Source organism: Bombina bombina, chromosome 6, assembly GCF_027579735.1.
Source record: "Bombina bombina isolate aBomBom1 chromosome 6, aBomBom1.pri, whole genome shotgun sequence".
NCBI classification, from domain to species: Eukaryota; Metazoa; Chordata; class Amphibia; order Anura; family Bombinatoridae; genus Bombina; species Bombina bombina.
The window spans coordinates 55,679,101-55,692,188 of record NC_069504.1 but is presented as its reverse complement, the minus strand read 5'-3'; the positions used below and the strand labels follow the sequence as shown (position 1 = coordinate 55,692,188).

Genomic DNA, 13,088 nt, shown 5'->3' with positions numbered 1-13,088 from the left:
GTTTGTCTAAAATCCTTTGTAGCATCTAAATAGAATTTTAGAGCGCGAACAACATCCAAATTGTGCAACAAACGTTCCTTCTTTGAAACTGGTTTCGGACACAGAGAAGGTACGATAATCTCCTGGTTAATGTTTTTGTTAGAAACAACTTTTGGAAGAAAACCAGGTTTAGTACGTAAAACCACCTTATCTGCATGGAACACCAGATAAGGAGGAGAACACTGCAGAGCAGATAATTCTGAAACTCTTCTAGCAGAAGAAATTGCAACTAAAAACAAAACTTTCCAAGATAATAACTTAATATCAACGGAATGCAAGGGTTCAAACGGAACCCCCTGAAGAACTGAAAGAACTAAATTGAGACTCCAAGGAGGAGTCAAAGGTTTGTAAATAGGCTTAATTCTAACCAGAGCCTGAACAAAGGCTTGAACATCTGGCACAGCGGCCAGCTTTTTGTGAAGTAACACAGACAAGGCAGAAATCTGTCCCTTCAGGGAACTTGCAGATAATCCTTTTTCCAATCCTTCTTGAAGGAAGGATAGAATCCTAGGAATCCTAACCTTGTCCCAAGGGAATCCTTTAGATTCACACCAACAGATATATTTTTTCCAAATTTTGTGGTAAATCTTTCTAGTTACAGGCTTTCTGGCCTGAACAAGAGTATCGATAACAGAATCTGAGAATCCGCGCTTCGATAAGATCAAGCGTTCAATCTCCAAGCAGTCAGCTGGAGTGAAACCAGATTCGGATGTTCGAACGGACCCTGAACAAGAAGGTCTCGTCTCAAAGGTAGCTTCCAAGGAGGAGCCGATGACATATTCACCAGATCTGCGTACCAAGTCCTGCGTGGCCACGCAGGAGCTATCAAGATCACCGACGCCCTCTCCTGATTGATCCTGGCTACCAGCCTGGGGATGAGAGGAAACGGCGGGAACACATAAGCTAGTTTGAAGGTCCAAGGTGCTACTAGTGCATCCACTAGAGCCGCCTTGGGATCCCTGGATCTGGACCCGTAGCAAGGAACTTTGAAGTTCTGACGAGAGGCCATCAGATCCATGTCTGGAATGCCCCACAGCTGAGTGACTTGGGCAAAGATTTCCGGATGGAGTTCCCACTCCCCCGGATGCAATGTCTGACGACTCAGAAAATCCGCTTCCCAATTTTCCACTCCTGGGATGTGGATAGCAGACAGGTGGCAGGAGTGAGACTCCGCCCATAGAATGATTTTGGTCACTTCTTCCATCGCCAGGGAACTCCTTGTTCCCCCCTGATGGTTGATGTACGCAACAGTTGTCATGTTGTCTGATTGAAACCGTATGAACTTGGCCCTCGCTAGCTGAGGCCAAGCCTTGAGAGCATTGAATATCGCTCTCAGTTCCAGAATATTTATCGGTAGAAGAGATTCTTCCCGAGACCAAAGACCCTGAGCTTTCAGGGATCCCCAGACCGCGCCCCAGCCCATCAGACTGGCGTCGGTCGTGACAATGACCCACTCTGGTCTGCGGAATGTCATCCCTCGTGACAGGTTGTCCAGGGACAGCCACCAACGGAGTGAGTCTCTGGTCCTCTGATTTACTTGTATCCTCGGAGACAAGTCTGTATAGTCCCCATTCCACTGACTGAGCATGCACAGTTGTAATGGTCTTAGATGAATGCGTGCAAAAGGAACTATGTCCATTGCCGCTACCATCAACCCGATCACTTCCATGCACTGAGCTATGGAAGGAAGAGGAACGGAATGGAGTATCCGACAAGAGTCTAGAAGTTTTGTTTTTCTGGCCTCTGTCAGAAAAATCCTCATTTCTAAGGAGTCTATTATTGTTCCCAAGAAGGGAACCCTTGTTGACGGAGATAGAGAACTCTTTTCCAGGTTCACTTTCCATCCGTGAGATCTGAGAAAGGCCAGGACAATGTCCGTGTGAGCCTTTGCTTGAGGAAGGGACGACGCTTGAATCAGAATGTCGTCCAAGTAAGGTACTACAGCAATGCCCCTTGGTCTTAGCACAGCTAGAAGGGACCCTAGTACCTTTGTGAAAATCCTTGGAGCAGTGGCTAATCCGAAAGGAAGCGCCACGAACTGGTAATGTTTGTCCAGGAATGCGAACCTCAGGAACCGATGATGTTCCTTGTGGATAGGAATATGTAGATACGCATCCTTTAAATCCACCGTGGTCATGAATTGACCTTCCTGGATGGAAGGAAGAATAGTTCGAATGGTTTCCATCTTGAACGATGGAACCTTGAGAAACTTGTTTAAGATCTTGAGATCTAAGATTGGTCTGAACGTTCCCTCTTTTTTGGGAACTATAAACAGATTGGAGTAGAACCCCATCCCTTGTTCTCTTAATGGAACGGGATGAATCACTCCCATTTTTAACAGGTCTTCTACACAATGTAAGAATGCCTGTCTTTTTATGTGGTCTGAAGACAACTGAGACCTGTGGAACCTCCCCCTTGGGGGAAGTCCCTTGAATTCCAGAAGATAACCTTGGGAGACTATTTCTAGCGCCCAAGGATCCAGAACATCTCTTGCCCAAGCCTGAGCGAAGAGAGAGAGTCTGCCCCCCACCAGATCCGGTCCCGGATCGGGGGCTAACATTTCATGCTGTCTTGGTAGCAGTGGCAGGTTTCTTGGCCTGCTTTCCCTTGTTCCAGCCTTGCATTGGTCTCCAAGCTGGCTTGGCTTGAGAAGTATTACCCTCTTGCTTAGAGGACGTAGCACTTTGGGCTGGTCCGTTTCTACGAAAGGGACGAAAATTAGGTTTATTTTTTGCCTTGAAAGGCCGATCCTGAGGAAGGGCGTGGCCCTTACCCCCAGTGATATCCGAGATAATCTCTTTCAAGTCAGGGCCAAACAGCGTTTTCCCCTTGAAAGGAATGTTAAGTAGCTTGTTCTTGGAAGACGCATCAGCCGACCAAGATTTCAACCAAAGCGCTCTGCGCGCCACAATAGCAAACCCAGAATTCTTAGCCGCTAACCTAGCCAATTGCAAGGTGGCGTCTAGGGTGAAAGAATTAGCCAATTTGAGAGCATTGATTCTGTCCATAATCTCCTCATAAGGAGGAGAATCACTGTCGACCGCCTTTATCAGCTCATCGAACCAGAAACATGCGGCTGTAGCGACAGGGACAATGCATGAAATTGGTTGTAGAAGGTAACCCTGCTGAACAAACATCTTTTTAAGCAAACCTTCTAATTTTTTATCCATAGGATCTTTGAAAGCACAACTATCCTCTATGGGTATAGTGGTGCGTTTGTTTAAAGTGGAAACCGCTCCCTCGACCTTGGGGACTGTCTGCCATAAGTCCTTTCTGGGGTCGACCATAGGAAACAATTTTTTAAATATGGGGGGAGGGACGAAAGGAATACCGGGCCTTTCCCATTCTTTATTAACAATGTCCGCCACCCGCTTGGGTATAGGAAAAGCTTCTGGGAGCCCCGGCACCTCTAGGAACTTGTCCATTTTACATAGTTTCTCTGGGATGACCAACTTGTCACAATCATCCAGAGTGGATAATACCTCCTTAAGCAGAATGCGGAGATGTTCCAACTTAAATTTAAATGCAATCACATCAGGTTCAGCTTGTTGAGAAATGTTCCCTGAATCAGTAATTTCTCCCTCAGACAAAACCTCCCTGGCCCCATCAGACTGAGTTAGGGGCCCTTCAGAAATATTAATATCAGCGTCGTCATGCTCTTCAGTATCTAAAACAGAGCAGTCGCGCTTACGCTGATAAGTGTTCATTTTGGCTAAAATGTTTTTGACAGAATTATCCATTACAGCCGTTAATTGTTGCATAGTAAGGAGTATTGGCGCGCTAGATGTACTAGGGGCCTCCTGAGTGGGCAAGACTCGTGTAGACGAAGGAGGGAATGATGCAGTACCATGCTTACTCCCCTCACTTGAGGAATCATCTTGGGCATCATTGTCATTGTCACATAAATCACATTTATTTAAATGAATAGGAATTCTGGCTTCCCCACATTCAGAACACAGTCTATCTGGTAGTTCAGACATGTTAAACAGGCATAAACTTGATAACAAGTACAAAAAACGTTTTAAAATAAAACCGTTACTGTCACTTTAAATTTTAAACTGAACACACTTTATTACTGCAAATGCGAAAAAACATGAAGGAATTGTTCAAAATTCACCAAATTTTCACCACAGTGTCTTAAAGCCTTAAAAGTATTGCACACCAAATTTGGAAGCTTTAACCCTTAAAATAACGGAACCGGAGCCGTTTTGAACTTTAACCCCTTTACAGTCCCTGGTATCTGCTTCGCTGAGACCCAACCAAGCCCCAAGGGGAATACGATACCAAATGACGCCTTCAGAAAGTCTTTTCTAAGTATCAGAGCTCCTCTCACATGCGACTGCATGCCATGCCTCTCAAAAACAAGTGCGCAACACCGGCGCGAAAATGAGGCTCTGCCTATGCTTTGGGAAAGCCCCTAAAGAATAAGGTGTCTAAAACAGTGCCTGCCGATATTATTATATCAAAATACCCAGATAAAATGATTCCTCAAGGCTAAATATGTGTTAATAATCAATCGATTTAGCCCAAAAAAAGTCTACAGTCTTAATAAGCCCTTTTGAAGCCCTTATTTACAATCGTAATAAACATGGCTTACCGGATCCCAGAGGGAAAATGACAGCTTCCAGCATTACATCGTCTTGTTAGAATGTGTCATACCTCAAGCAGCAAGAGACTGCTCACTGTTCCCCCAACTGAAGTTAATTGCTCTCAACAGTCCTGTGTGGAACAGCCATGGATTTTAGTGACGGTTGCTAAAATCATTTTCCTCATACAAACAGAAATCTTCATCTCTTTTCTGTTTCTGAGTAAATAGTACATACCAGCACTATTTCAAAATAACAAACTCTTGATTGAATAATAAAAACTACAGTTAAACACTAAAAAACTCTAAGCCATCTCCGTGGAGATGTTGCCTGTACAACGGCAAAGAGAATGACTGGGGTAGGCGGAGCCTAGGAGGGATCATGTGACCAGCTTTGCTGGGCTCTTTGCCATTTCCTGTTGGGGAAGAGAATATCCCACAAGTAAGGATGACGCCGTGGACCGGACACACCTATGTTGGAGAAATATATATTTATAAAAAAATATTTTTTTATTATTATACTAGTAAATAGGTCACAGAATACAAATTTTTATTGTGTTTGGATGAGTATATCATGCCAAGCCATTAGAGTCATCAGAGATAATTCCTGTAAAAATAGATTATGATCCTAGACAAGTTATTTGTAGTGTACAGATTATCTACCTGCACAATTAAATCTACAGATTTCCCTGCTGTAGCGTTCTGGTCAGTGTCCGCGTTTCTGCTATCACCCATATAGCACATAATGGGAATGCAGCCGTCGTGAGCTTGGGAAAGTTTCTCCTCAGAAGGTACTGGTGCTGTGGATTTACCAAGTGATGAAGATCTAGTAGTTACCCAGGTGACAGGTGTGAGTGTAGGTTGTATACTGCCCAGATTCCTGCTTTTCAGATCACGCTGAAATATTACTTTATTACCCTAAAATGACACATGTACAGATTTCTTATTATAGACAATATATACAATGCATACAAAACGCCTCTATTAGAAGATTAATGTCATCTAGCTTATTACTGGTCATGAGCATATCCAAGTATGCACTTCAAAGGATGCAAAACAAAATTTGATTTTAAAAAGTAAATTGACTGAATCTTTAAGTTTTGACTTTATTGTCAAAGGGACATTGTACACTATTTTTCTTTGCATAAATGTCTTGTAAATGATCCACTTATACAGCCCTTCTGGGAGTGTTTTTGCAACAATGTATAGTTTGCTTATTTTTAATAACATTGTGCTGATTTTCAGACTCCTAACCAAGCCCCAAAGTATTAGATGTAGACCCAGGTCTACAGATTTGTGCTGTTATTGTTTGTGTAATCTATCTTTTCATATGCAGGGGAGGAGGGGTCTGCTCTTTCTGCTTTCCCAGCCTCTTTCACTGGGTGTCCCAGCCTAACCTCATCAACAGTGCTAAACTGGAAGCTTCTAAGTAAGTTTTTAAGGTTATATACTAGATTTTGGATCAGTATCTGTGCATATTCTTCTTTATAGTAGTGTCTTTTACATGCAGTTATATGAAAATTGGTGTACACTGTCCCTTTAAATCCTACAAATTAAAAAAAGGCCTTCCTACTTGTTTTTCCAGAAAGTCTCCGGAGGACATGTTTGATAGTCACCAGCATAAAAGTTAAAGGGACATTGTACACTAGATTTTTCTTTGCATAAATGTTTTGTAGATCCATTAATAAAGCCCATCTGGCTGTGTTTTTGTAAAAATGTATAGTTTTGCTTAGTTTTAAATAACATTGTGCTGATTTTCAAACTCCTAACCAAGCCCAAAAGTTTTAGATGTATACTGACTTCAAATGGCTTCTGTTTGTATAATGGATCTTTTCATATGCGGGGGGAGGGTCTGCTCACAGCCCCGTTCAGTGAGTGTCTCAGCCTAACCTCTATAGTACTAAATTGGGAGCTTCTAAGCAAGTATTTAAAATGTTTAATACTGGATTTTTATACCAGTATCTGTGCATATTATTCTTTATAGCAGTGTCTATTACATGCAGTTAAATGAAAATTGGTGTATTCTGTCCCTTTAAGCAAGATCTTGCTTTACTTGGATTGTGGAAGCACAGGTTAGTTTTAGGGAATAACCCTACTTTTTCCAGTTCTGTTTTTAGGAACATAACTCCAATGGTACCACAACTAATTATTTGGAAATTAAATAATGGAAGATTATTGTATTATGTATTACTTTCATATAACAGTCATATAAAGGGACATCCTAATGTAGAACTTAAAGGGATGTCATACTCAAAAAATGTATCTGTTCAAAAAGAGAATGCTTCAAATGTATTACAGTACTTTTTTGTATAGATGTGCGGAATCAACCATCTCTTTATTTGAAAGTAGTCCCAATGAGCAACAGAGTCCCAGGACCCAGATGTGCCCAATCAGGCACTTTGTATAGTTACACTTTTATACAGCGACACTTTCCTGTGCATGATATTTTTTTCAGTAATATGTCTCTTTAAACACTCTAATTTGTTAGAGCACGTTATTTTTTTTAATCAGTGTCCCTTTCTAACAACGTGTTTACCCCTGCAAAAGGGGTTACAAATATATAGCTTCCTCATACATGTCGCCATATTCTGCAGCACCTGAGCAAAACACGATAGGTGATTGTCAGCTACATGCGTATGCTGCTTCTGATTGGCTCATTGGTAGTTTCCTACTCGAATGCTGCAACATGACGCAGTTCCTAAGCAAGACTTTAGCTATTTATTTCAACCCTTTGCTACGGTTATACGTACAGTTAGGGACATTAATGGACAAATACATGTTGTAACTAGAGAATTACATTTTTGGATTGAAATTTTATAAGACGTATCTAAATGATCTCCTTATTAACGACTAATTTTACCACAGGCCCCACAACTACTGTAATGTTATATGTTATTTGTGAGATGTCAACAAGAAAATCAAATTTAAATAAGCAGTAACACAGCCCCAACTACATTATATTACAAGCGCAAATGGCTTTCTGTTATTATATGGTAAAAGAAGGTCCCTGTAACTTGGCATATTCTTATGAAGTACAAACAATATGCTATTTCACACAGTCTTCGGCAGTACAATTTCTATTCATCCAAAATCAAAAGGCAAGACCATAATACAGTTCCTTACCTTAAATGGGACAACTTTGGTCACTGACGGCAAACTTTGTAACGGACTCTTCACCTGGATCTTTTCAGGCTTTATAACGCGCGGTAAAGGTGCTAAGGGTAATTTTCCTGGGAACAGCGAGTTCATTGCATTACCGCCGGCTACGCTTGCACCACTATTTTGAGAACTTGATGCAGCGGGTGGTAACGGTGTCAAGCCTATATTTAGGCTTTCAGACTGCACAAATTTGTATAATTCAAACGGGTCAAGGGCTGTGTTGATGGATACATATTTTGCCGGATTGCTGTGCTCCACCACTTTCCTTGTCCTGCGGTTCATGTGCTTGTTTGACTTGCTGTAAAAAAGCGCTAACCACATGTGCAGGATTATTTTCACATCTTCTACTTTCTCTCTTAAATTTGGGTTCCAAGGTCTGTGAATTGACATCACAAAAAAACAATACCGTGAGCAATATTAGAAAATGTACAGCGCATTTACAGTCGCTAAGAAAACTAAAATGCTTTGCCCCTTTTTTCCACTATATGAAAATAGTACACCTATTAGCTATTGAAAAGGTCTATAAAATGAGGACTAAAACTACGTATTACTAGAATGAAACACAGGTTAACTGCCCTGGAGCAACTCCCATACAATTCTGTTATCAAATTTGCTGTGTTCCCTTGATATTCTGTGTTGAAGCGATACCTAGGTAGGCATCTGGAGCACTATATAGCAGGAAATAGTGCTGCAGTCTAGTGCTCTTGCACATGGATAACATTCTTGCTGCCATATAGTGCTCCACAAATGGGCTGGCTCTTAAAATTATGTCCCTGCTTTTCAACAAAAGATACCAAGGCAAAGTAAATCAAAGTAAATTAGAAAGTTGTTTAAAATCACATTCCTGATATCTTAATCATTAAAGAAAAATGTTGGGTTTCATATCCCTTTAAAGCTGGATAATCATAAATGAGTCTGGCGCTAGAAAAGCAAACACCAAGGCAAAAGCATAGACCCGAAACACTAGACATGTAAAATAATTAGCATACACGCTGATGTATGCAACAATGTATTACATTATTGGAAACTGCTGTATTTGCATTGAAACAATCGGAAACTGAATAGCTGATTCTGAATAGCCGATTACCAAAAATTGTATGCTCTATCTGAATCATTAAAGGGACACTGAACCCACATTTTTTCTTTTGTGATCCATATAGAGCATGCAATTTTAAGCAACTTTCTAATTTACTCCTATTATCAATTTTTCTTCATTCTCTTGCTATCTTTATTTGAAAAAGAAAGTCCAGAACCCTGGACAGCACTTGTTTATTGGTGGATGTATTTATCCACCAATCAGCAAGAACAACCCAGGTTGTTCACCAAAAATGAGCCGGCATCTAAACTTACATTCTTGCTTTTCAAATACAGATACCAAGAGAATGAAGAACATTTGCTAATAGGAGTAAAATTAGAAAGTTGCTTAAAAACAGAATTTATGTTTACCTGATAAATTACTTTCTCCAACGGTGTGTCCGGTCCACGGCGTCATCCTTACTTGTGGGATATTCTCTTCCCCAACAGGAAATGGCAAAGAGCCCAGCAAAGCTGGTCACATGATCCCTCCTAGGCTCCGCCTACCCCAGTCATTCGACCGACGTTAAGGAGGAATATTTGCATAGGAGAAACCATATGTTACCGTGGTGACTGTAGTTAAAGAAAATAAATTATCAGACCTGATTAAAAAAACCAGGGCGGGGCCGTGGACCGGACACACCGTTGGAGAAAGTAATTTATCAGGTAAACATAAATTCTGTTTTCTCCAACATAGGTGTGTCCGGTCCACGGCGTCATCCTTACTTGTGGGAACCAATACCAAAGCTTTAGGACACGGATGAAAGGAGGGAGCAAATCAGGTCACCTAAATGGAAGGCACCACGGCTTGCAAAACCTTTCTCCCAAAAATAGCCTCAGAAGAAGCAAAAGTATCAAATTTGTAAAATTTAGAAAAAGTGTGCAGTGAAGACCAAGTCGCTGCCTTACATATCTGATCAACAGAAGCCTCGTTCTTGAAGGCCCATGTGGAAGCCACAGCCCTAGTGGAGTGAGCTGTGATTCTTTCAGGAGGCTGCCGTCCGGCAGTCTCATAAGCCAATCGGATAATGCTTTTAATCCAGAAGGAGAGAGAGGTAGAAGTTGCTTTTTGACCTCTCCGTTTACCAGAATAAACAACAAACAAAGACAAAGTTTGTCTGAAATCCTTAGTAGCTGCTAAGTAAAATTTGAGAGCACAAACTACATCCAAGTTGTGCAACAAACGTTCCTTCTTTGAAACTGGATTAGGACACAAAGAAGGCACAACTATCTCCTGGTTAATGTTTTTGTTAGAAACAACTTTTGGAAGAAAACCAGGTTTAGTACGCAAAACCACCTTATCTGCATGGAACACCAGATAAGGAGAAGAACACTGCAGAGCAGATAATTCTGAAACTCTTCTAGCAGAAGAAATTGCAACCAAAAACAAAACTTTCCAAGATAATAACTTAATATCAACGGAATGTAAGGGTTCAAACGGAACCCCCTGAAGAACTGAAAGAACTAGGTTGAGACTCCAAGGAGGAGTCAAAATTTTGTAAACAGGCTTGATTCTAACCAGAGCCTGAACAAAGGCTAGAACATCTGGCACAGCTGCCAGCTTTTTGTGAAGTAACACAGACAAGGCAGAAATCTGTCCCATCAAGGAACTTGCAGATAATCCTTTTTCCAATCCTTCTCGAAGGAAGGATAGACTCTTAGGAATCTTAACCTTGTCCCAAGGGAATCCTGCAGATTCACACCAACAGATATACCAAATTATGTGGTAATTTTTCTGGTTACAGGCTTTCAGGCCTGAACAAGAGTATTAATAACAGAATCTGAGAACCCTCGCTTTGATAAGATCAAGCGTTCAATCTCCAAGCAGTCAGCTGGAGTGGGTCGAACGGACCTAGAACAAGAAGGTCTCGTCTCAAAGGTAGCTTCCATGGTGGAGCCGATGACATATTCACCAGATCTGCATACCAAGTCCTGCGTGGCCACGCAGGAGCTATCAAAATCACCGACGCCCTCTCCTGATTGATCCTGGCTACCAGCCTGGGGATGAGAGGAAACGGCGGGAACACATAAGCTAGTTTGAAGGTCCAAGGTGCTACTAGTGCATCCACTAGAGCCGCCTTGGGATCCCTGGATCTGTACCCGTAGTAAGGAACTCTGAAGTTCTGACGAGAGGCCATCAGATCCATGTCTGGAATGCCCCACGGTTGAGTGACTTGGGCAAAGATTTCCGGATGGAGTTCCCACTCCCCCGGATGCAATGTCTGACGACTCAGAAAATCCACTTCCCAATTTTCCACTCCTGGGATGTGGATAGCAGACAGGTGGCAGGAGTGAGACTCCGCCCATAGAATGATTTTGGTCACTTCTTCCATCGCTAGGGAACTCCTTGTTCCCCCCTGATGGTTGATGTATGAACTTGGCCCTCGCTAGCTGAGGCCAAGCTTTGAGAGCATTGAATATCGCTCTCAGTTCCAGAATATTTATCGGTAGAAGAGATTCTACCCGAGACCAAAGACCCTGAGCTTTCAGGGATCCCCAGACCGCGCCCCAGCCCATCAGACTGGCGTCGGTCGTGACAATGACCCACTCTGGTCTGCGGAAGGTCATCCCTTGTGACAGGTTGTCCAGGGACAGCCACCAACGGAATGAGTCTCTGGTCCTCTGATTTACTTGTATCTTCGGAGACAAGTCTGAATAGTCCCCATTCCACTGACTGAGCATGAACAGTTGTAATGGTCTTAGATGAATGCGCACAAAAGGAACTATGTCCATTGCCGCTACCATCAAACCTATCACTTCCATGCACTGCGCTATGGAAGGAAGAGGAACGGAATGAAGTATCCGACAAGAGTCTAGAAGTTTTGTTTTTCTGGCTTCTGTCAGAAAAATCCTCATTTCTAAGGAGTCTATTATAGTTCCCAAGAAGGGAACCCTCGTTGACGGAGATAGAGAACTCTTTTCCACGTTCACTTTCCATCCGTGAGATCTGAGAAAGGCCAGGACAATGTCCGTGTGAGCCTTTACTTGAGGAAGGGACGACGCTCGAATCAGAATGTCGTCCAAGTAAGGTACTACAGCAATGCCCCTTGGTCTTAGCACCGCCAGAAGGGACCCTAGTACCTATGAGAAAATCCTAGGAGCAGTGGCTAATCCGAAAGAAAACGCCACAAACTGGAAATGCTTGTCCAGGAATGCAAACCTTAGGAACCGATGATGTTCCTTGTGGATAGGAATATGTAGATACGCATCCTTGAAATCCACCTTGGTCATGAATTGACCTTCCTGGATGGAAGGAAAAAGTGTTCGAATGGTTTTCCATCTTGAACGATGGAACCTTGAGAAACTTGTTCAAGATCTTGAGATCTAAGATTGGTCAGAACGTTCCCTCTTTTTTGGGAACTATGAACAGATTGGAGTAGAACCCCATCCCTTGTTCTCCTAATGGAACAGGATGAATCACTCCCATTTTTAGCAGGTCTTCTACCCAATGTAAGAATGCCTGTCTTCTTATGTGGTCTGAAGACAACTGAGACCTGTGGAACCTCCCCCTTGGAGGAAGCCCCTTGAACTCCAGAGAATAACCTTGGGAGACTATTTCTAGCGCCCAAGGATCCAGAACATCTCTTGCCCCAGCCTGAGCGAAGAGAGAGAGTCTGCCCCCCACCAGATCCGGTCCCGGATCGGGGGCCCGCATTTCATGCTGTCTTGGTAGCAGTGGCAGGTTTCCTGGCCTGCTTTCCTTTGTTCCAGCCTTGCATAAGTCTCCAGCTGCTTAGAGGACGTAGCCCTTGGGGCTGATCCGTTTCTGCGAAAGGGACGAAACTTAGGTTTATTTTTTGGTCTTGAAAAGACCTATCCTGAGGAAGGGCGTGGCCCTTGCCCCCAGTGATATCAGAGATAATCTCTTTCAAGTCAGGGCCAAAGAGTGTTTTTCCCCTTGAAAGGAATGTCAAGCAATTTGTTCTTGGAAGACGCATCCACTGCCCAAGATTTTAACCAAAGCGCTCTGCGCCACAATAGCAAACCCAGAATTTTTTCGCCGCTAACCTAGCCAATTGCAAGGTGGCGTCTAGGGTGAAAGAATTAGCCAATTTAAGAGCACGAATTCTGTCCATAATCTCCTCATAAGAAGAAGAATTACTAATAATCGCCTTTCCTAGCTCATCAAACTAGAAACACGCGGCTGCAGTGACAGGGACAATGCATGCAATTGGTTGTAGAAGGGAACCTTGCTGAACAAACATCTTTAGCAGACCTTCTAATTTTTTAT

At 42.6% G+C, this 13,088-nt stretch overlaps 1 protein-coding gene across 1 annotated transcript in view; it reads right to left on the bottom strand.

The window, feature by feature from the left end:
- Positions 1-13,088, bottom strand: part of TASOR2 (transcription activation suppressor family member 2) — a 76,131-nt gene that overhangs the window by 37,992 nt on the left and 25,051 nt on the right. The window contains exons 6-7 of the mRNA XM_053719159.1: positions 7,748-8,159; positions 5,288-5,542 (exon numbers count right to left, since the gene is read on the bottom strand). Of these exons, the coding sequence (XP_053575134.1) occupies positions 5,288-5,542; positions 7,748-8,159 (667 nt within the window). The remainder of the gene's footprint in view (positions 1-5,287; positions 5,543-7,747; positions 8,160-13,088) is intronic.